This window comes from Falco punctatus, assembly GCF_963210335.1.
Source record: "Falco punctatus genome assembly, chromosome: 19".
Classification (NCBI taxonomy): domain Eukaryota; kingdom Metazoa; phylum Chordata; class Aves; order Falconiformes; family Falconidae; genus Falco; species Falco punctatus.
The window spans coordinates 62,691-85,196 of NC_137599.1; the positions used below are offsets into that span (position 1 = coordinate 62,691).

At 61.1% G+C, this 22,506-nt stretch overlaps 2 protein-coding genes across 11 annotated transcripts; both read left to right on the forward strand.

Annotated features, from left to right (window-relative positions):
• Positions 1–6: 6 nt before the first annotated feature.
• WNK3 (WNK lysine deficient protein kinase 3) lies at positions 7–11,689 on the forward strand. Of its 6 annotated transcripts, none has more exons than XM_080369402.1 (19): positions 7–903; positions 983–1,203; positions 1,272–1,429; positions 1,516–1,604; positions 1,677–1,896; positions 2,287–2,476; positions 2,546–2,721; positions 2,779–4,206; positions 4,285–4,401; positions 4,511–4,621; positions 4,706–4,733; positions 4,810–4,890; positions 5,017–5,786; positions 6,121–6,301; positions 7,113–7,159; positions 7,982–8,199; positions 8,288–8,511; positions 9,116–9,255; positions 9,381–11,689. In XM_080369402.1, the coding sequence occupies exons 1-19, from the start codon at positions 782–784 to the stop codon at positions 9,504–9,506; spliced, it is 4,647 nt and encodes a 1,548-aa protein (XP_080225528.1). In that variant the 5' UTR covers positions 7–781; the 3' UTR covers positions 9,507–11,689. The 6 variants fall into 6 exon arrangements, with proteins under 6 accessions (XP_080225528.1, XP_080225532.1, XP_080225533.1 ...); XM_080369406.1 differs by having other exon boundaries at positions 9,137–9,255; XM_080369407.1 differs by having other exon boundaries at positions 2,812–4,206.
• A 94-nt stretch (positions 11,690–11,783) lies between these two features.
• Positions 11,784–22,500, forward strand: PHF8 (PHD finger protein 8). 5 transcript variants are annotated; one of them, XM_080369408.1, is made up of 21 exons: positions 11,784–11,923; positions 12,967–13,052; positions 13,546–13,654; positions 14,616–14,776; positions 14,860–15,001; positions 15,482–15,668; positions 16,330–16,492; positions 16,588–16,675; positions 17,290–17,396; positions 17,653–17,744; positions 18,010–18,099; positions 18,383–18,568; positions 18,648–18,733; positions 18,911–19,062; positions 19,289–19,374; positions 19,778–19,890; positions 20,236–20,486; positions 20,583–20,678; positions 21,346–21,455; positions 21,902–22,259; positions 22,345–22,500. In XM_080369408.1, exons 1-21 carry the CDS (start codon positions 11,826–11,828, stop codon positions 22,431–22,433), a joined length of 2,850 nt encoding a protein of 949 aa, XP_080225534.1. In that variant the 5' UTR covers positions 11,784–11,825; the 3' UTR covers positions 22,434–22,500. The 5 variants fall into 5 exon arrangements, with proteins under 5 accessions (XP_080225534.1, XP_080225535.1, XP_080225536.1 ...); XM_080369409.1 differs by having other exon boundaries at positions 18,983–19,062; XM_080369411.1 differs by having other exon boundaries at positions 11,873–11,923; positions 12,967–13,030.
• Positions 22,501–22,506: the final 6 nt, after the last annotated feature.

Below are 22,506 nucleotides of genomic sequence, written 5' to 3' on the forward strand. Positions count from 1 at the left end.
TTGAAGCTCTTCCAAAGTCAATGGCACCCCAAAATTCATCATGAACCCTCATGGCCCCTCAAATTGATCTTTATGCTCCTCCAAAGTCAATGACACCCCAAAATTCACCCATGACCATGACGGTTGGCCCCTCAAATTGATCTTGAACATCTCCTGAAGTCCCAAATTCACCATGAATCCTACAATTGGCCCCCAACCTCACAGCTGATCCCCCTGAAGCCAATAAACCCCCAAATTCACCACAAACCCTGCAGTTGGCCCCTCAACCTATTGATTCCATCGTTCAACCCTTCAACTCCTCGACATTCCCCATATCCATGTCTCCAAAGCCCTTGACGCCACCCCCACGCACGAAGTCCCCTTCCAAACCCCCCCCCCCAGTCTTGCCAATTAGCTCCAAATTTACCCATTTCTCTCCCAAATTTATTAATTATCCTCTTAAACTGCCGGATTCCTCAACGTACCGCAAAATGAATCCCTGAAACCCTCAAATTCATTCATCTCAACTCGCCAGTGAATCCCGGCAGCTCCTGCCAACGGGCACCGGGCCACGGCCAATTAATTACAGCCTCTTAACGAGCGGCGAGCGTTCCTCAGGGAGTTGAAGGAGCTTTTAGGCACGGCAGGATGAGGCTCACCGCTTGGCTTGGCCGGCAAACGCGGTGGGTGATGGTGATTCCTGAATTGGGGGTGGGTTTGATGTTGTCCATCCTCCCTCCCTGGGCACCAGGACCGCAAGTTGACCAAGGTGGAGCAGCAACGGTTTAAGGAAGAAGCGGAGATGTTGAAGGGGTTGCAGCACCCCAACATCGTCCGCTTCTATGACTCTTGGGAGTCCACAGTCAAGGGCAAGAAGTGCATCGTCCTCGTCACTGAACTGATGACCTCCGGCACCCTCAAGACGTGAGTGATGGTGTTTCGTGGCACATTGGTGCAGTGGGGCTGAGGAGGTGACAGTGGGTCGGCTTGCCTTGTCACACAGGTATCTCAAGAGGTTCAAGGTGATGAAGCCCAAGGTGTTACGGAGCTGGTGCCGGCAGATCTTGAAGGGTCTCCACTTTCTCCACACCCGTACACCACCCATCATCCACCGGGACCTCAAGTGCGACAACATCTTCATCACCGGCCCCACGGGTTCCGTCAAAATCGGCGATTTGGGTCTGGCCACCCTCATGAGGACCTCTTTCGCCAAAAGTGTCATTGGTAAGACGCGTCGTGCCGAAGCACGCCTGCCGGTTGCCAGGTGCTGGTTCTCACTGCCCGCCCCGTAGGTACACCTGAATTCATGGCCCCAGAGATGTATGAGGAACGCTACGATGAGTCGGTGGATGTCTACGCCTTCGGGATGTGCATGTTGGAGATGGGCACCTCTGAGTATCCCTACTCCGAGTGCCAAAACGCTGCCCAGATCTACCGCAAAGTCACCAGCGTGGGTTCCTGGTCTTGGCGGCGTGTCCCAACACCCTTCCAGCACTGTGGTGGTGGGCATCATCACTGCGCTTCCTCCTCCTCTAGGGCATCAAGCCGGCCAGCTTTGACAAGGTGACGGACCCAGAGGTGAAGGAGATCATCGAAGGTTGCATCCGGCAGAACAAGGCGGAGAGGTGGGAGAAGAGGGGTGCCACATGGGGATCCCCTAGATGACACCCCAATGTTGACCACGCTCTTGCCCATAGGCTTTCCATCCGGGACCTACTGAACCATGCTTTCTTCGCGGAGGACACGGGGTTACGCGTGGAGCTGGCAGAGGACGACGGGGGTCTCGACTCCTCCTTGGCACTCCGACTTTGGGTGGAGGACCCCAAGAAGTTGAAGGGGAAGCACAAGGACAACGAGGCCATCGAGTTCAGCTTCAACTTGGAGGCCGATGTCCCCGAGGAGGTGGCCTACGAGATGGTGAGTGGTGCCAGGGTCCAGAGGTGGCATCTGGGGGCTGAGAACCTGTGGGGGGTACCCCAAAACCCTGCTGGGGTTGGCCCTTCCAACTTGTCTTGACCCTTCCTGAAGTCAACAAGCCTGCAAAAATTGCCATGAACCCTACAGCTGGCCCCTCAAACTCATGTTGAACCCCTTCCAAAGCCAACGATCCCCTAAATTCCTCCATGAACCGTGTGGTTGGCCCCTCAAACTTATCTTGAACCCCGCAAAGATCAATCGACCTATACATTCACCCATGAACCCTACTCTTGGCCCCTCAAATTCTTCTTGAACCCTTCCCAAGCCAACAGTTCTCCAAGTTCACCATGACCTGCTCCCCACGGACATCCTGTTTTCTCCCCCAACCAGGTGAAATCCGGCTTCTTCCATGAAAGTGACTCCAAAGCCGTTGCCAAGTCCATCCGGGACCGGTTGATGTTGGTGAGGAAGACGCGGGAGAAGAAGCAAGCAGAAGGTCGGGGACACCCTGAAAATGAGGACACTGAGGTGGATCAACACGTCCGGCAGCAGCTGCTCCGGCAACAGCCCCCCACTGCTGGTGAGACCCCCACCTTCCACCCCACAGCTGGTGGCCCCCCAAAACTGCTCACCCCTGGTTGTTCCTCAGCAGCCGATGGGCTCTTGGAGAACGGTCCCATCTCAGATGCCACCAGCACCCGTGGTCTCACCGGGGCACCTGAGCCTGCACCACAGCTCCTTGGGTGCTACCAACAAGGGCCACCAGGACCCCCTCAAGATGGGGCATCCCCCTCTTGTGGCCATCCCAACCCCTTGCAGGTGCCAGTAAGTCCCCATCACACCGGGTTGGGGTGGGGACCATGGGACCACCTCCCACCGCAGCACCTTGACCCACAGGTCACCTACGGGGTGGAGGGGACATCAACAGATGTCACCGGAGGTGCCACCACAGCAGTGCTGGAGCCATCTGGTGTTGATGGGGAGCCAGGGGTCGGTGCAATGCAGATGTCATCAGGGGTGTCATCGGTGGTGGTGGCACGGCTGCAGCCGGCTCCTGGGGCACCGGGTCCGGGGATGGCACCGGCGGTGCCCAGTGTGCAGCCAGCTCCAGGGATGCCACCGGCTCCAGCGATGCCACCGCCAACTGGAATGCCACCAGCTCCAGGGATGCCACCACCAGCTGGCATGCCACCGCCAACTGGAATGCCACCAGCTCCAGGGATGCCACCACCAGCTGGCATGCCACCGCCAACTGGAATGCCACCAGCTCCAGGGATGCCACCACCAGCTGGCATGCTACCAGGTCCAGGGATGCCACCACCACCCGGAATGCCAGCCGCTCTGGCAATGCCACCACCAACCGGGATGCCACCACCAACTGGGATGGCACCACAGTCGGTCCCCATTGTGCAGCTGCAGCCAGCTCCTGGGATGCCACCAGCCCAAGGGATGCCACCACTTCCAGTCCCCACCATGCAGCCACAGCTGGTGCCAGGGATGCCACCAGCTCCAGGGATGCCACCACAGCAGGTGCCCACCATCCAGTCGCAGCTGGCTCCAGGGATGCCACCACCAGCTGGGATGCCACCACAGCCGATCCCCACCATGCAGCCACAGCTGGCCCCAGGGATGCCACCAGCTGTGGGGATACCATCAGCTCCAGAGATGCCACCAACCGTGGGGATGCCACCCCTATCTGGGTTGCCACCAGCCCCAGGGGTGCCACCTCCATCTGGGATGCCACCAGCCCTAGGGATGCCACCAACCATGGCGACACCACAAGCCCCAGGGATGCCACCAACCATGGGGACGTTGCCAGCCCCAGGGATACCACCAACCATGGGGACATCGCCAGCCCCAGGGATGCCACCTCCATCTGGGATGCCACCAACCATGGGGACACCATCAGCCCAAGGGATGCCACCAACCATGGGGACATCGCCAGCCCCGGGGATGCCACCTCCATCTGGGATGCCACCAACCATGGGGACACCATCAGCCCAAGGGATGCCACCAGCCATGGGGACATCGCCAGCCCCAGGGATGCCACCTCTGTCTGGGATGCCACCAGCCCCAGGGATGCCACTGCTTCCCACCCTGCCAGCAGGTCCCCCACTGGAAGACGCATCCCTGCACCCCGATCCCCCAACATCTGCCACCAACCCTCCAGATGCGGTGCCCTTCCTCCGTGTCCCCGAGGCCACCACTGTCCCCGAGCCCCCTGGTGCCAAACCTGACCGCATCCGGCAACGCCGAGCCTCCTGCCCACGTCCGGAGAGGATTCCTCGCTTCCAGCTCACCGTCCTCCAGGTCGGCACGGGGAAGGGGGGCTGTGCTGGGGGGGTGGGACAGAGGGACACCCCGTAACTCACGTCCCCAACCCCGTAGGTCTCCTCCCCTGGGGACAACACGGTGGAGTGTCAGCTGGAGACCCACGACAGCAAGATGGTGACCTTCAAGTTCGATGCCGATGGAGACGCCCCGGAGGACATCGCTTGCTACATGGTGACACCCCCCCGCCCCAAACCCCAAAACTCCTCCCCCCACCCTAAAACCCCTCCCCCAATTAATGTCACACACCCCACCCCACCCCAAACTAATTGTCCTCTGGAAGGTTGAGGACAACTTCGTGCTGGAGGGTGAGCGAGAGAAGTTCGTGGAGGAGCTGAAGGCCATCGTGGCACAGGCGCGAGGGCTCCTCGGTGCCCCCCCCATGGACCCCCAGGTGACCCCCCACACCCCATGTCCCCGGACGCCTGGGGCCACCCCAGCAGTTGACCTGTAACCCCTCCAAAATGTCTCCTCACAGGCGGGACCTCCTGAGCAGGCGGGTGGTGGTGAGTAGCAGGGGAGGGGGAGGGGCAGCGGGGTCACCCCCCACCCCCCAACCACCCTCACCCCTCCCCCCACCAGGAGAAGGTGCCCCCCAGTCGTCCCCCGTCGGTCGTTGGAGGTTTTGCATCAACCAGACCATCAGGAACCGGGAAGCCACTGGTGAGTCACCCAAGAGGGGACATGGAACATGGCGGGGGGGGGGGGATGGGAGGGTACGTGGGACACCAGTGTCCCCCCATGCCTCCCCCACAACCTCCATGGATTGGGGGTGTCACCTCCTTGCAGGTCCTGGAGGACCTCCACCCAACCGACGAGCCTTGGGGACATCCAGTGGCGGCGAGGTGGATGTGATCCCAGATGTTGGTGACCCTCAAGAACCAGGGATTGTTGTCGCCAGGCCCCAGGAGCCAGGTGGCCCTCAAGGACCAGGGGTGGTCATCACTGGAGCATTGGAGCAGGATGAACCTGGGGGACCAGAGATGATTGTCCCCAAACCCAGTGGCCTGGGTGTCCTCCAAGGACAGGAGATGATTGTCCCCAAACCCTGTGAGCTGGACACACCCAATGGACAAGAGACAACCGTCCCAAACCCCCCTGAGCTCGGTGTCTCTCAAGGACAGGAGAAGACCATCCCCAAGCCCTGTGACCTAGGTGTCCCTCAAGGACTGGAGATGATCGTCACCATACCCCAAGAGCTGGATGAACCCATGGGACCAGAGATGATTGTCCCCAAATCCCAAGACCCTGATGTCCCCCAAGGACCAGGGACAACTGTCACCAGCACTTGGAAACAGGATGGACCTGGGCAACCAGACACAACTGTCCCCAAACCTGAAGAGCCTGAGGACTACCAAGGACCAGACACCGTTGTCCCTGGACACCAAGACCTGGGTCTCCCTGAAGGAGAGGGGATGACTGTCACCAGAGCTTGGGAGAAGGATGGACCTGGGGAACTGGAGACAATTGTCCCCAAACCCCAAGAGCTCGATGTCCCTCAAGGACCAGAGATGGCCATTGCTGGAGCCTGGGAGCAGGATGCACTCACAGGACCAGAGGTGATTGTCCCCAAACCCCAGGACAGTGGTGTCCCCCAAGGACTGGAGACCATTGTCCCCAAACCCCAAGACCTGGACATTCTCCAAGGACTAAAGACCATTGTCCCCCAAACCCCAAGACTTTGGTGCCCCCAAAGACCAGAAAACCCCAAGACTTTGGTGTCCCTCAAACCCCAAGACTTCGGTGCCCCCAAAGACCGGAGGACCCCAAGACCTTGGTGTCCCCCATGACCTTGGCATCCCTCAAACACCAACGATGACCTTCCCCACCCCCCTGCCCCACCCCCGACATTTTGTGGGGGCTGGTGGCCACCTCAGCGCCCCGTTTCCACAGGATCCCCCAGCGGAGAGGACCCCGGGCCGCCCCACCGCTGGGGGGGGCTATTTCGCCCTGGGGTTTAACTGCCCCCGCCTCAAAAACCCTGTCAGCAAGAAGACCTGGGGTCGCAAGATCAAAAGCTGGGCCCGGCGGCTCCGGCAGCCCCCCCCTGCTGCGGGGGGACACCCCCTGCCAGGTAGGGGGGCTGCGTCCCCACCTCCACCCCCCACTGGTGCCCCCATTTATCCCCCCTCATTTGTAACCCCTCTTATACCCTTCTCCATATGTACCACTATATATGTATATAAATGTACGACCCACGTGTATACCCTCTCCCCATATGTGCTCCTCGCTATATGTACTGCTCCATAAAGCTGCCATATAGACCCCTCCCTGTACGTACCCCCAAATACACCCCTCATATATCCCCCTCCCCATGCATACGCACCTATATACCATACGTATTCTCATATGTATGTCTCCTGATATATAGTCCCCATATAACTACACCCCCTCATAGATCCCCCTCCCCACGCATACGCACGTATATAACACCATATGTATTCTCATATGCATGTCTCCTGATGGATACTCCCCGTATTTACCCCTCACCATTTATAGCCCCAATCTATACACGGCCTTTTAACCCTCCCATTTATCCTCCACCCCATATGTACCCCTATGTACACCTCCCCATATGTACCCCTATGTACACCTCCCCATATGTACCCCTATGTACACCTCCCCTTTTTTACCCCTATGTACACCTCCCCTTTTTTACCCCTATATACACCTCCCCATACGTACCCCTATGTACACCTCCCCATACGTACCCCTATGTACACCTCCCCATACGTACCCCTATGTACACCTCCCCATATAGACTCCCCATTTTTATCCCCCTTTTTTACCCCCCACATTTACAACCCCATTCACATGTCGTCCTATACATGCCCCTATATGTACCCCTCCCCATATATACGTATATACCCTGCCCTGTCCCGCAGGGGAGGCAGAGGAACCGGGGGATCCCCCCCGGCGGGGGCGCTGCCAGGTGGGTATTTGTGGGGGTCCCTGTGGAGGGGGGGGAGCAGCCCCATGGACTCCCCATGTTGGTCTGTGGAGCCCCCCAAACTGCCCTGGGACCCCCAAACTGCCCCGGGACCCCCAAACTGCTCACAGGGACCCCCTGAAACTGCCCCAGGACCCTCAAACTGCCCCGGGACCCCCAAACTGCTCACGGGGACCCCCTGAAACTGCCCCAGGACCCCCAAACTGCCCCGGGACCCCCAAACTGCTCATGGGAACCCCCAAACTGCCCTGGGACCCCCTGAAACTGCCCCAGGACCCTCAAACTGCCCCAGGACCCCCAAACTGCTCATGGGGACCCCCTCAAACTGCCCCAGGACCCCCTCAAACTGCCCCAGAACCCTCAAACTGCCCCGGGACCCCCAAACTGCCCTGGGACCCCCTGAAACTGCCCCAGGACCCTCGAACTGCCCCGGGACCCCCAAACTGCTCATGGGGACCCCCTGAAACTGCCCCAGGACCCCCTCAAACTGCCCCAGAACCCTCAAACTGCCCCGGGACCCCCAAACTGCTCACGGGGACCCCCTGAAACTGCCCCAGGACCCCCTGAAACTGCCCCAAGACCCTCAAACTGCCCCGGGACCCCCAAACTGCTCACAGGGACCCCCTGAAACTGCCCCAGGACCCCCAAACAGCCCTTGGGACCCCCCCCAACTTATCCAAGGGACCCTCAACTGCCCCAGGGACCTCCAAAACTCCCCCCAGGGACCCCAAATTACACCCAGGGACCCCCCCAAATCCGCCCTCCAGCTCATATCACTGCTATATCCCCCCACACCTCCTGCAGCCGCTAACGAACCCCGAATCAAGCGACCCCCCTGAAACCGAAGGCGACTGGGGGGATCCCAGTTCGGAAAGTGAAAGTGGGGGGATGGGGGGGCCCCCTCATCCCCCAGGAGCCCCCCCCCGCCCCCCTGGATCCCCATCGTCCCCCATGAGTAGTGATGGGGAGACTGACCCTGAAGATGAAGATTTACGGGTGGAGCTGCGAAGGTTGCGGGAAAAGTAAGTTGGGAGGGACCCGGGGGAGGTTGGGGGGGGGCACCCCAATATTGGGGTACCCCCCCCGACTCCCCCACCCCCCCCCCCGTAGGCATATCCAGGAGGTGGTGACGTTACGGGCGCAGCAGGACAAGGAGCTGCGGGAGCTGCACGGGCGTCTCCGTGCCCTAAAAGAAGCTCGAGGGGACCCCAAAAAATTTGGGGGACCCCCGCCGGGGGATTGTGGAGGACTCCCTCATCATTGCCTCGGGGGATCCCCGCGACGGCTTCGGGGTGCCAAGGGAAGAGGACGGGGAAGGGGTGCAGCGGTGACAGGTTTGGGGGGGGGTTGGGGTGCAAGGGGGTGGGTCTGAGGGTACAGAGGAAGTTTTGGGGTACAAGGAGGGGATTTGGGGGATGCTCAGTCCCTCCTGGGCCCCAGGGAAGGGGTTTTGGGGTGTATAGAGGGGGTTCTGGGGTGCAAGGGGATGGTTTGGAGTATAAGGAGGGGTTTTGGGGTGCAGGGAGGGTTTTTTGGGGTGCAAGGCAGGTTTTTGAGGTGCTCAAGTCCCTCCTGGGCTCCAGGGAGGAAATTTCAGGGTGTGGGGAGAGGTTTGGGGGTACAGGGGAGGTTTTGGGATACTCCATGTTCTGGGGAGGGGGCTTCTGGGATACAAGGCGGGGGGATGGGGTACAGGGAGGAGGTTTTGAGTTCTAAGGGGGGAATTTTGGGGTGCTCAGTCCCTCCTGGGCTCCAGGGAGGGGGTTTTGGGGTGCAAGGGGGGTTTTGGGGTATAGGGAGGGACTTTTGGGGTGAAAGGGGGGGTTTAGGGTATAGGGAGGGGGTTTTGGGGTGTCCCATGGTCTGGGGAGGGGGTTTGGGGTACAGGTGGGATTTGGGGCACCCCCCTCTCCACTAACCCCCCCTCCCAACACCCAGACGCCTGGGTTCCCCCTGCAGGCCCCCTAACCCACCCAGCCCCCCCACCTCCTCCCCCAGCCCCTCCAAAAAAGGGGCTCTTCACCGACGACCTGCACCGGCTGGTCGATGAGTGGGTGCAGGATACTGCCCGAGCCCAGGTAACGTGGGGGGGACCCTAGGGGGGGGCCCTGAACCCCCTTTTTGGGATGCCTGGGGATGCGTGTGTCCCCCAATATTTAAAACCCACCTTTTTCCTCTCCCCGCTCCCTTCCCAATCCCACAGGGGACATCGTCGTGGGTGGCCACCCTCCGCGGCGCCCGGATGAACCCCCCAAAATGGGGGGCTCCCCCCCCTCCAAAAATCAACCTCCAGGGGGGGGGCAGTCCCCTCCCACCAGGGACTGAGTGAGGTGGGGGAGCCCTGGTACCTTAAAAGTGCTGTCCCACAGCCCCCCCAAACCTCCTCGTTTCACTCCAAAATCCCCCTATTTTGGGTCATACCTCCCCCCCCAGGGTGACCTCATTTTTTGGCCCCCAAATCCCCTAATTTCACCCCAAAATACCCTTTTTTTGCCCCCACCCCCCCAGTGGAATCCCATTTTCAGCCCCCAGCTCACCTTATTTTGCCCCCAAACCCTCTTTTTGGGGGTCACTGCCCCTTTTTGCGCTTCCCCTGAGATAAACCACATTTTGGTACCCAAAATGTCTTTGTTTTGGCCTCCCCCGCCCCCTCCCTCCGAGGGACCCACTTTAAGCCCCCCAAATCACCTCTTTTCAGCTCAAAATGCCTGTTTTGGGCCTAAAATTGCATTGTTTCACCCCAAAACCCCACTCCCCCCCCCCGACTGGCCCACTTTTGGCCCCTCAAATTGCCTCTTTTCACCCCAAAATGCCTGTTTTGGGCCTCAAATTGCATTGTTTCACCCCCCAAAACCACTTTCTCTTGGCCTGCCCCCTCCTCCATGGGTGACCCAATTTTCAGCCCTCAAATCACCTCATTTAACCCCAAAACCCCTTTTTTGGGCCTGTTCCCCTTTTTTTCCCCTGGTGTATTAGGTGACTCCAATTTTTAGCCCCAATACGACCTTGTTTTGCCCTAAAATGTCAACGGTTGAACCCTGACCCCTCAGTGTCTCCCTCATTTGCCCAAAAATTCCCATTTTTCTACCCTGCCTTGAGCGGCCAAACCTCCATGTTTCACCCTAAACCCCACCCCACCCCCCGGCCCTGCAGGCCTGGAATTCCCCTTAACTGGGGGAACTGGCTGTATTGGTGTTACTGGTGACCTCCCCCCCCCCAATGGTCGTACTGGTACGACTGACCCACCCCCAGCCTCTTTTTGGATCATTTCATCCTGTTTTCTGCCCGTCTACCTCACCCCATCGCTACGCAGAGAGGTTTTGGGGTGTCTTCCTGGGTGTTCGGGTTGAGGAAGGGAGGGAGGCGTTAAATTTTGGGGGGGGAACTGTTATAAAGTGCGAAAAAAGTCCCTGAAAAGGAGAAAAATAAAAGCGTGGCTGGTGGGCGCCACTCCCAAGATGGCGAGTCCCTCCTCAAGATGGCGGGTCCCTCCTCAAGATGGCGGCAACCCCGCCGTACCTTCTATGGGGAGGCGGGTTGTTTCGCCCTTCCCAAAATGGCGGCGCGCCGTGGCCAAAATGGCGCCCGGGCCCCGCCCTCTCCCTCCCCGTTTCCGCGTTTGAATAAAACTTTATCGGGCGGCCGGAGCCGGGCAGGAGCCGCGGCGGCGCCGGGCCGGGCACGGGCACGGGCGGCGGTAACCGGGAGGTGTTGGTGGAGCGGCCGGGCGAGGCCTTGCGCCTGGCCGCTGGGGCCTGCGGCCTAGTCGGGCGGTGGCGGGGGGGGACGCGTAGGCCTCGCAGGGAGCCGGGGGCCCTCTAGGCCTTTGCGCGAGGGGGGGGGACACCCTATAGAGCTGTAGCTGGGGCCCTGTAGGCCGTTTGAGGGGAACCCGTGGCCCCGTAGGCGCCTGGGGAGGGCTGGGGCCTTATAAGCCTCTTTTTAGGGGTGGGGGTTTGGGCCCTATAGGCCTTTGGGGGGGGTCCCAAGGACCTATAGAGCCGGGGAGAGCCTATAGGCCCTTTTTGGGGAGCCTTGAGACTCTGTAGGGTCTTTTAGGGTGTCCTAGGGCCCTACGAAGCTGGGGACGCTCTATAAGGACGTTTGGGGGGGGAGCCCAGAGCTCTATAGAGCAGGGGAGGCCCTGTAGGCCCTTCTGAGGGGATCCCAGGGCCCTGTAGAGCAGGGGGAATGCTATAGGCCCTTGGGGAGGGGTGTCCCAAGACCCTATAGTCTGTTTTTGGAGTAGTTTAGGGTCTTAGAGCTGAGGAGGCCCTATAGACCCTTTTTCAGGGGGGCGCAGGGCCTTTTAGAATCTATAGGCCCTCGGAGGGGTGTCCCAGGCCCCTATAGATCAGTGTGTGTGGGGTGTTCTGTCTCCTAAGCCCTATAGGGAGAGGCAGCTGCTCCTCACGGGGCCGGAGCATATAGGGCAGCACTAAAGGGGGTGGGTGGCTGTTGGGGGGTGTTCTATGGGGGGTCACCTATAGAAAAGCTGAAAGAGTGTGTTTTTTGGGGGGGGGGGGTGTCACGGGAAGGGGGTTATAGGGACCTGTCGGGCAGTAGGGCGGATGTTCTGGGCTGGGGGACGGGGTTGGGGGGGTCTATAGGGGTGTGTGTGGGTTCTATAGGGGCAAGGGGGGGGGCCATGGCCTCGGTGCCCGTATACTGCCTGTGCCGGCTGCCCTACGATGTCACCCGCTTCATGATTGAGTGCGATGGCTGCCAGGACTGGTTCCATGGCAGGTGGGGCACTGGGGGGCTACTGGGGGGGAGTGGGGGGCTACGGGAGAGACTGGGAGAGGCTGGGGGCCAGCTGGGAAGGACTGGGAGTGAGTAGGGGGTTTTGGAAGAGACTTGGGGGTGAGGAGGGGCTACTGGCATGGACTGGGAGGATTCTGGAAGGGACGGGGGGGGACACTGGAAGGTGCTGGAAGAGGCTGAGGGGCAGCTGGAAAGGACTGGGGGTGAGGAGGAGGCAATGGGAGGGACTTGAGGGGGGACTAGGAGGGAGGAGGGGCTACTGGGAGGAATCTGGGAAGCACTGGGTGCTACTGGGAGGAACTTGGATGTCACTGGGGAGCAGCTGGGAAGGACTGCAGGGTGAGGAGGGGGCACTGGGAGGAACTGGGGGGCTATTGGGATGAACTGGGATACACTGGGAGGAGTCTGGGGGGTACTGGAAAGCACTGCTTGTTGCTTGGGAGGTACTGGGAGAGGCTGGGGGCCAGCTGGGAAGGACTGGGGGGTGAGGAGGGGCTACTGGGAGGAGTCTGGAGGGCACCGGGAGGTGAGGAGGAGGGACTGGGAGGAGTCTGGGAGAGACTTGAAAGCAACTGGGGAGCAGCTGGGAAGGACTAGAGAGTGAGGAGGGAGCACTGGGATGAGTCTGGGGGCACTGGAATACACTGAGGAGTTACTGGGAGGAATCTGGGAGGCACTGGCAGGAGTCGGGAGGACAGGAGTGAAGAGAGGGGTACTGGGAGGAGCAGGGGGCGCTGGGAGGGATCTGGGGGGCACTTGGAGGCTACTGGGAGGTGCTGGGGGTGACTGGGAGTAACTGGGAGGCTCTTGGGGACAGTTATGCTTGGGTTTCTGGGTGGTAACTGGAGTGTGGGGTTACGGGGGAGGTACTGGGAGGGTTACTGGGGAGAACCGAGCAAACTGGGAGTAACTGGGGAGTGCATGGGGAGCTCTGTGCCTGGGGTTCTAGGGCTTGGGGTGCGATGGGAGGGTACTGGGGGTTACTGGGAGGTAGTGGGAGGCCTGAGTTTGGGGCTCCCCCGCAGCTGCGTGGGGGTGGAGGAGGAGGCGGCGGCCGAGATCGATCTGTACCACTGCCCCAAGTGCGAGGTGCTGCACGGTCCCTCCGTCAGTGAGTCCCCTGTAGGGCCGTATGGGATGGGGCCGGGCCGTATAGGGCCCTGCGGGGCAAGGGACGTATGGGGAGGGGGTGGGGGTGGGTCTCCCTGGGCTTGTGCCCCCTGTGGGCCTGGGCCCTATGGAGCCGGGGGCGTGTGGGGAGCGGGGTGGGGGTGGGGGTGGGTCTGCCCAAGCTGGTTTCCCGCGCTGGGGCCGGGGCTGGGCCTTGCAGGGCCCCGTGGGATGGAGGCCGTGCCTTTGGGGGCGGGGGGGGGAGGGGATGTATGGGGGTGGGTCTCACTGGGCTGGTACCTCTCCTGGGCCCTATGAGACCAGATGGGACTGGGACCGTGTGGGACCACTGGTATCCTGCCCGTACGGGATCGTAGGGACTGGGGCTGGGCTGGTTCCCCCGCCCCTAACCGCAGGAGGGCTTTACGGCACTGGGTCCCTACGTGCACGGTTCCGTATGGATCCATACGTGCGCGGCCCCCGCTTTCCCACAGTGAAACGCCGCCGGGGTCCCCCAAAGCCTCCGGAGGTGGAGCCGGGTCGCCCCGTCCGCACCGGCAGTGCCCAGTTCGTCCGCGAGCTACGTGGCCGGACCTTCCCCAGGTGAGGGGGACGTATAGAGGCGGGCCGTATGCCTGCTATAGGGGCCCTTGGGGAGCTCTGTGTCTCCGCCACTTACGGGTGGCACGTGAGTTTAGGGCTGGTCTGGGCGGCGGGGGGGCAGCCCTGTGCCATTATGGGGTGTCAGCTTCTCTCCTTATAGGTGCTGTAGGGTCTGTGGGGGGGCTATAGGTGCTGTATGGCTTCTTGGCATGCCTATAGGGGCTGTAAGGCACTATAGGGGCTGCATCACACATTGGGACACCATATAGGAACCTTATAAAACTGTTGTAGGGAGCCACTGGGCTACCACAGAGACTTTTGGAGGCCGTTATAGGATCTATAGGAGCGACATCAGCTGTTGGGCTGCTATAGGAGCTTTCCAAAGCCCCTATAGGAAGAGGGAATCTGTAGCCATCACAAGATGCTCTCTAAAGCTATTGTAGCACCTATAGGGACTATATTACACGTTACAGCACCATATAGGAATTCTATACAGCTATTACTGCACCTGGAGCAGCTACATCACCCGTTTGAACCCTGTAGAAACTTTATGGAGTTGTTACAGCACGTATAGAGCTTACACGATTGGTTATGCCGTGGTGGAAGCCTTACAAAGCCGTTACAACGCTTATAGAAACCACGTAATCATCTCAAGGTGGTCTTTAAAGCTATTATGGGATGTATAGGGGGTGCATTACCCGTTAGGGCACCCCGGAGGAGCTCTGTAGGAGCTATATTGCTCATTAGACAACCCTAGGAACTCTGTCAAGCCATTATAGGATCTATAGGAGCTGCCTAAATCACTAAATCTCCCTAAACCCCCTACAAAACCCTTGTAGGACTTCCAGGTGCTCCACAATCGCCTCCGGCTGCCCTCTAAAGCCTTGACAGGACCTATAGGGGGTGGCGGGGTCACTGTGGCGCTATAGGGTCTCCATACAGACCTCCATACTTCTTCCAGTGCTGACGAAGTGCTGCTGCGGCCGAGCGGCGCCCAGCTGACGGTGGAATACCTGGAGGAGAAGACCTTCAGCGTCCCCATCCTGGTGGCCCGCAAAGAGGGGCTGGGGATGACTTTGCCCCCCCCAACCTTCACCCCCCGGGACGTGGAACATTACGTGGGTGAGTTGAGGGGTTCGGGGTGGGGTCTGGGGGGGAATCCCCTTGACTTTTCTATAGGGGCTTTTGGTGGGGGTGATCTATAGGGGCAGAGAAAATCATCGACGTGATTGACGTGGGGAGGCAAGCTGACTGCAGGATGAGGCTGGGGGATTTCGTTGCCTACCTGGGGGGAGCCCGCCGCGACCGCGTCCTCAACGTCATCAGCCTGGAGTTCTCCGACACGCGGTGGGTGATGTCATACCCCTCCGGAGGGCCTATGTCATCAAGGAGCTTCCCAGTATGCCCCAGTTACCCCCGCAGTATCCCAGGTCTCCTCCCATGGGACACCCCTGGTGCCACCCCTACCCTGGGGACCTCCCCTGTCACCCCCCTGGGGGGGGTCTGGTGTCCCCAGTACCCACCTCCAGGACGTCCCAGGTCCTCCCCCATGGGACATCTCTGGTCCCTCCAGTCCCTGTAACACCCCGAGGTCCCCCCCCCCCCCAGCCCTGAGTCCCCCTCAAAACTCGGTGTCCTCCCGCTCCCCAGTCCCTCCTGTTCCCCCCCTGTCCCCAGGGACCCCCCCAAATTCTGGATTCCCTCCCCACCGCTGGGTCCCCCATCCTTCTCTGCACCTCCTACCTCCCCAGACCTGGGGTTCCCCCAGCCCAGGGGGACCCCCACTCCATGGGAGGGGTCTCTCACCCCAATAACACTCCTCCTCAGTCTTTCAAACCTGGTGGAGACGCCACGGATCGTCCGGAAACTGTCGTGGGTGGAAAACCTGTGGCCCGGGGAGTCAGCGTGTGAACGTCCCAGCGTGCAGAAATACTGTCTGATGGGGGCCCGTGACAGCTACACCGACTTCCACATCGATTTTGGGGGGACCTCCGTCTGGTATCACGTCCTGAGGGTACGGCAGGGGGCTGGGGGAGCTACAGCATGGCTAGAGCGGGGTTTAAGATTGATTTAAGGGGATTTGGGGGGACTGGGGGGGGGTTAAAGGGGTTTGAGGCTTGATTTAGGAGGGATTTGGGGGGACTGGGGGGGCTAGAGGGGTTTGAGGGTTGATTTAGGGGGGATTTGGGGGGACTGGGGGGGCTAGAGGGGTTTGAGGGTTGATTTAGGGGGGACTTGGGCTAGAGGGTGGCTAAAGGGGTCATGAGGCGGGTTTAGGGGGGACTTGGAGGGCTATGGTGTGTCTAGAGGGGCTGTAGGGTGGCCTTAGGCGAGATTTGGGGGGATGTAGGGTGGGCTTAGGGGGATTTGGGGGGCTGTAGGGTGGGCTTAGGGGGATTTGGGGGCTACAGGGTGTCTAGAGGTGCTATAGGGTAGGTTTAGGGTGGAGTTAGGGGGGCTATAGGGTGTCTAGAGGAGCTATAGGGTGGGCTTAGGGATCACCTGTGGGTCCATACACCACCTTAGGGGTCTCTTAGTGCTCCCCAGACTTCCCAAACTTACGGTGGGGCACCTTTGGGTGCTGCTTACACCTCCCTGGGGTGCCCATATCACCCTGGAGTGGGTTGGCTGCCCCACGGCTGCCCCACGGCTGCCCCACGGCTGCCCCACGGCAGGGCGAGAAGATCTTCTACCTGGCGCGACCCACGGCGGCCAACCTGGCTTTGTTCGAGGCTTGGAGCAGTTCCCGAAACCAGGGCGAGCTTTTTTTTGGTGACCAAGTCGATCGTTGTTATCGTTGTCCCCTCCGTCAAGGCCAGACTCTCTTCATCCCCACCGGTAATTAAGGAGAGAGGGGGGCTCTGGGGGACCCCAAACCCCCCCCTGCCCCGATCCCCTGCCCCACATACTTTTCGCCCCCCTCCCCCCGGCAGGTTGGATTCATGCCGTGCTGACCCCCGTTGACTGTTTGGCTTTTGGGGGCAACTTCTTGCACAGCCTCAACATCGATATGCAGCTCAAGTGGGGTTTTCTGGAGGGGTCTTGTGGGTGGGAGGGGGTTTGGGGGTCCGTTGGTGTGCTTAGGGGGGGCTGTGAGTTTTTTGGGGGGGCCTGTGGGGTGTTTTGTGGTGGGTTTGGAGGGTCTTTGGGGGTTTTTGGGTGGTTTGGGGAGGCTTTAGGGGGCTTGGGTGTAGTTTGGGGGGGATGTGGGGGCAATTTGTGGAGCTATAGGGCAGCTTGGGGGGTTCGGGGTGTTTTGGGGGGCTGCAGTGGGGTTTTAGGGATTTGTGGGGTGGTTTGGGGGGCTTTGCAGTAGTTTGGGGGGGTCTGTGGGGTTTTGGGGAGTTATAGGGCAACTTGGGAGGGCTTCAGTGTGGTTTTGGGGGGGTCTGAGGGGGTCTGAAAGTGTGGTTTGGGGAGATGCAGGATGATTTTGGGGGGCTGGGGGGGGCCTGCGGGGTTTTTGAGGATCTTTGAGGGACTCTGGAGGGGGCTGCAGAGCAGTTTGGGGGGGCTGCAAGGCACGGCAAGGTGATGCAGGATGTTGCAGGGCAGTGGGATGCCGTGGGGCTGGGTGCGTCGCTATGGGGTGCCCCCAAGAGCCCCCTGATATCTGCCCCCCCCCTTTCCGCCAGGGCATACGAGATTGAGAGACGTCTCAGCACCGCTGACCTCTTCAAGTTCCCCAACTTTGAGACCATCTGCTGGTACGTGGGGCGGCATCTCCTGGACACCTTCCGAGGTGGGTCCCGACCCCCAATTTGGGAGGCCCTGGGAGCCCTTAACCCCATTCTGGGGGTTCCAGGGGCTCCTAAACCCTGTTATGGGGGGCCTTGGGGGTCCCAGCTCACTTTTGGGGGGCCTCTGAGGTTCCCATCCCTGTCTGGGGGACATCTTTGAGGTCCCAGCCTATTTTGGAGTTCTCCTGGGGTTCCCATCCCCACCCTGGGATCTTGTACTTTAGGGGGGGTCCCCAAAAATTTTGGGGTCCCCCCCAGGGCTCCGGGAGAACCGCCGACACCCCGCTGCCTACCTGGTCCATGGGGCCAAGGCGTTGACAGCTGCCTTCCGGGCTTGGACCCGCAAAGAGGTAAAGGGGGGGCCCGTGGTGGTGGTGGTCCCCTGGGGATCTGGGGGGGCTGTGGGGAATTTGGGGGGGTTACTGGGGGGCTACAATGTGGATAAAGATGATGGGGTGGATGAGTTCAGCCATGCTTGGGCGGAGGGGGCAGATTTTCGGGGGTGTCTCCCCGGTTTGGTGGGTGCCCAGGTTGGGGGGGGGGTGTGTGTCTAGGGGTGGGGTCCCCCCATTTATTTTAATAACTCCCCCTCCCCCCCCGCCTCCCCCATATTAGGTTTTAGGGGAGCACGAACATGAGATCCCTGAAACTGTCCGGCCCGGACAGCTTATCAAGGAGCTGGCGAAGGAGATCCGGCTGGTGGAGGTGGGTGACTGGGAGGGACTGGGAGAGGACTGGGGGCATCGGAAGGGGTGTAGAGGGGTCCTGGAGGGGTATTGAGGAGGTTTTGGGGTTACTGGGAGGGGACTGGGAGGCACTGGGGGCATCGTAGGGGGTTACTAGGGGGTTGCCAAGGATATTCGGGGGTTACTGGGAGAACTGGGAGTTTCTGGGAGGCACTGGGGAGTTGTCAAGAAGCATTGGGGGGGTTACTGGGAGGAACTGGGAGTTACTGGGAGCTCCTGGCTGACCCCCTCTACCCCATCAGGATCTCTTCCAGCAGAGTGCCGGGAAATCAGGGTCCCCCTTCGGACCTCCCCGGGGGGTCCCACCCCCCCTCAAAGATCACCCCCTCAAAAAGGGGGGTCTCTGCAAACCCCCCCCGCCCCCTCGCACCCCTGACGAGGTGGGGACCCTGAAGCCCCCCCCAGCCCTCCAGGACGAGGAAGAAGAGGTGAGGAGCACTTTGGAGGGGTGGGTGGCTGGATTTGGTGGACCCTCCCTCTAAATTTTGGGGTGCCCCCCTTCCCCAGGCTGACCCCCCCAGTTCCAGCCCAGAGGAGACGGACCCCGATTCAGAGGGGGACCCCCAAATTCTCCTGGCCAATGGTGGAGCTCGGTGAGGGGGTTTGAGGGAGCTGGGAGTGTCCTGGAATGGTTTTGAGGGGCTTGGGGGGTCTCAGAGGGGTTTGGGGGGGCACTGGAGGGGTTCCAAAGTCGTTTTGGGTGCTGGGGGGGGTCTCAGATGGATTTTGGGGTGCAGGGGGTCCCCACTTACCCCAGCCGACCCCCCCAGGTCCCGCTGGAGCCACCCGGGGGGACGTTGGGGGTCCCAGCCCCCCCCATCTCCCCCCTGCTCCCCCCCCAGCCCACCCCTGGACCTGGACTCAGAGGAGGATCTGCAGATTGACGAGACCCCTCCCCGCCGTGGCCCTCGCCGCCTCCCCCGTGAGCTGGGGACCCCCCCCTGCACCCCCAACACCCCCCAGGGCTGCTGCGGGGACCCCCCCCCTTCACCCCCAAATCCCTCCGTCTCTATTAATCCCCTCATCCTCTCTTAACCTCCCCCAAACCCCTTCTTAACACCCTCTGAAGCCCCCCTGCACCTCCAAATCCCACTTTGGGGGTGCTGGGGGTGTGTCACCCCTGGTGACCCTCCAAATCCCCCCCCTAGGGCTCCCCCGAAAACTGCCCCGCGCCAAACCCTGCTCTGACCCCAACCGGGTGCGGGAGCCGGGAGAGGTCGACTTTGATATCGAGGTATGGGGGGGCCCAGGGGGCTGGTTTGGGGGGATTGGGGTGTCCCAGAGGTATTGTGAGGTGCTGGGGGGGGACTTGGGCGGGGGGGGGTGGGGGGTGGTTCAGGGGGCACTGGGGTTATTTCCAGAGGGGTTTTATGGGACTGGGGGGGCCAGTGGATGGTTTTGGGGGGCACTGAGGGGGTCCCAGAGAGATTTTGGGGGGCTAGGGGGAGTTGGGGTGGCAGTGGGGGGTGTCCCAGCAGGATTTCGGAGTGCTGGGGAGAATTGAGGGGCTATTTAGGGGTGCTGGGGGGGTGGTGCATGGGCATTTTAGGGTGCTGGGGGGGCAGTGGGTGATTTTGAGGGGCTTCTTGGGGGGGGTGGGGGGTTGGGGTTCACCCCCCTCCCCTGACCCCCTCCAGGAGGATTATACGACGGAGGAGGAGGAGGGGGGAGCAGGGGGCAGCGCAGCCGGCATCCTCGACCTGCTGAAGGCCAGTCGGCAAGTGGGGGGCTCGGAGTACCCTCAACTCAGGTGAGGGGGGGGGGAAGGTTTTTGGGGAGGCTATAGGGGGTTTGGGGGAGTCCCTGAAGGTTTGGGGGGTCCCTGGAGGCTGGGGGGAGGGCATATGGGGGGACCCAGGGTTGCGTTGTGGGGGTCCCCAGGGGGTTTGTGGGGGTGCCCAGGGGCTTTGGGGTTCCCTGGGGGCTGTGGGGGGCATATGAGGGGTCTCTGGGTGCTGGGGGGAGCTTGGAGGGGGTGTCTGGGTTTTGGGGTGCTGCCATGTGCTCTGTGGGCTTTTTGGGAGGGGGATCTGGGGGATTTGAGGGTCCCCCAATCCTTGCCCCCCACAAAAATCCTCCCCCCCCCCACTTCCAGCGAGGCCCCTGCCTCCCCCAGCACCCGTGAAGCCATCCAAGGCATGCTCTGCATGGCCAACCTCCCGGCGGGGACCCCCCTGGGACCCCCAAATTGGTGGTCGGGGGGTTCAGGACCCGATCGGGGGGGTCCTGGAATTTCGGGGGGACCGCGACGCCCTCCCCCAGCCCCTCGAAGTACGGACAGCGAGGACGAAGCCAGCATGGATGAACAAGATAGTTTGGGGGCTTGCTTTAAAGATGCCGAATACAGTGAGTTGTTTCTTTGGGGGGTGGGTTGCAAGGGGGGGGGACCTCCCAATATTTGATTCTCTCCCTTGACTCCCCCTTTTTCTCCCGCTCTCCCAGTTTATCCCTCGTTAGAGTCGGATGAGGACGATCCAGCTCTGAAATCGCTCCCCAAAAAGAAGAAAGTCACTGATGACGCACCCTGGAGCCCCAAAGGTGGGGGTCGTGTCCCCCCCTCCCCCCTTTTTTTGGAGGAGGAGGGGGGAGATCAGCTCATGGAGAAGCTGGGGAGGAGATTTGGGGGTACCTAAGGGTTTTGGAGGGGCTACGGGGAGGCTGGAGAGGGGTTTTGGGGGTCCCCAGAAGCTGTAGGTGTCCTTTTGGGGGGGGCTGGGGCTGGGTTTTGGGTGTCCCTAGGGGTTTGGGGGGATATGGGGAGCCTGAGGAGGGGTTTTAGGGGTCCCTAAGAGTTTTGAGGGGCTATGGAGGGGGCTGGGGCTGGCTTTTGGGGGTGCCCGTGTTCTACGAGGGGGATCTGAGGGGTGGGCTGGGGGTGCCTGAGAGCTATCGGTGTCATTTTAGAGGGGGCTGAGTGGTTTTGGGGTGCTATGGGGGAAGTGGGGCTGGGGTTTAGGGGTCCCTGTGTGCTGGGAGGGGGCTTTGGGGGGCTCCCCGGGGCTTCAGCGAGGTTCCTGGGGGCTTTGGGGAGGCTATAGAAAGAGTTTGGGGGTTTGGGGGACCCCCAGTGGGCTAGGCTTTGGGGGCCCTAGCCATTTTGGGGGGGTGGGAGTGGGTCAAATCCCCGCCTAAAACAACCTAGGAACCCCCAAATTTGCTTACCTTTATTTTTTGGGGTGCTTCCCCCACCCTCTGCTTTTTCCAGCCCGGGTCACCCCCACGCTGCCGCGGCAGAGCCGGCCGGTGCGGGAAGGGACACGGGTGGCATCAGTGGAGACGGGACTGGCGGCCGCCGCCGCCAAGCTGGCCCAGCAGGTGGGACTTGGGGGGGCTGAGGGTGGGAGTTTTGGGGTGCAGAGGAGGGTTGGGGGGGCTAACAGGGAGGGATTTGGGCTTCTAAAGGAGGGTTTGGGTCTGTTGGGGGGGTCTGGGGGAGGTTGGGGGGTGATTTTAATTTGGGAGGGTATTTAGCGGGTGTTGATTAGGGGGTTCAGGGGGTCTTGGGGGCATTTTGGGGGTTCAGGGGGAGTTGAGTGGTTGGGGGGCATTTTAGCAGCGTTTGGGGGCATTTTGTGGGGTTCTGGGGGTATTTAAGGGGGTTGGGGCCATTTTAGGGGTTCTGTGTGTAGGTTTTGGGGGGCAGTTAGGGAATTTGGGGGGTTCAGGGGGTAGTTAAAGGGTCTGGGGGCAGTTAGGGGGTACGTTTTTGGGGCTTCTTCCCTTGACACCCCCTTTTTCTCTCCCCACCCCCCTCCCCCCAGGAGCACCGCAAGCTGCAGCGCAGGAAGGGCCCGGCCAAACGCCGCCCCCCCTCGCCCCCCTCCCCTGAGGAGGAGGAAGAGGAGGAAGAGGAAGAAGAGGACCCTGTACCAGAGCTGGAACCTGAAGAAGAGCCCGAAGGGGACCCCGAAACTGAGCTTGGAGGTGGGGAAGCGGAGACAGAGTCCCCCCCGGACCCCCCGTATCCCCCCAGTCTGGCCGACCATGAGTACACAGCTCGCCCGGGGGGGCCGGCAGTTTTCGGGGTGGCCCAGCCGGGGCGTGCGCCCACCCCCATGGCCCCCGGAGTCTTCCTCACCCAGCGCCGGCTCCCCCACGCCTCACCCGCCGCCACCCAGGGTAAGTCGGGGTGTGTGTGTGGGTATTTTGGGGATCCCTTGCATTAGGTGGGGGATGGTGGGTGAAGGCGGCCCCGGTTTTGCAGGAAAACGCCCCAAAAAGGGGCTGGCTACGGCCAAGCAGCGCCTGGGCCGGATCCTCAAGATCCATCGCAATGGGAAGCTGCTGCTGTGAGATCCGGGGGCGGGGTCTGTGCAGGACACGCCCACAAGGGGGCGTAACATGCGACAGACCACGCCCCATTCCA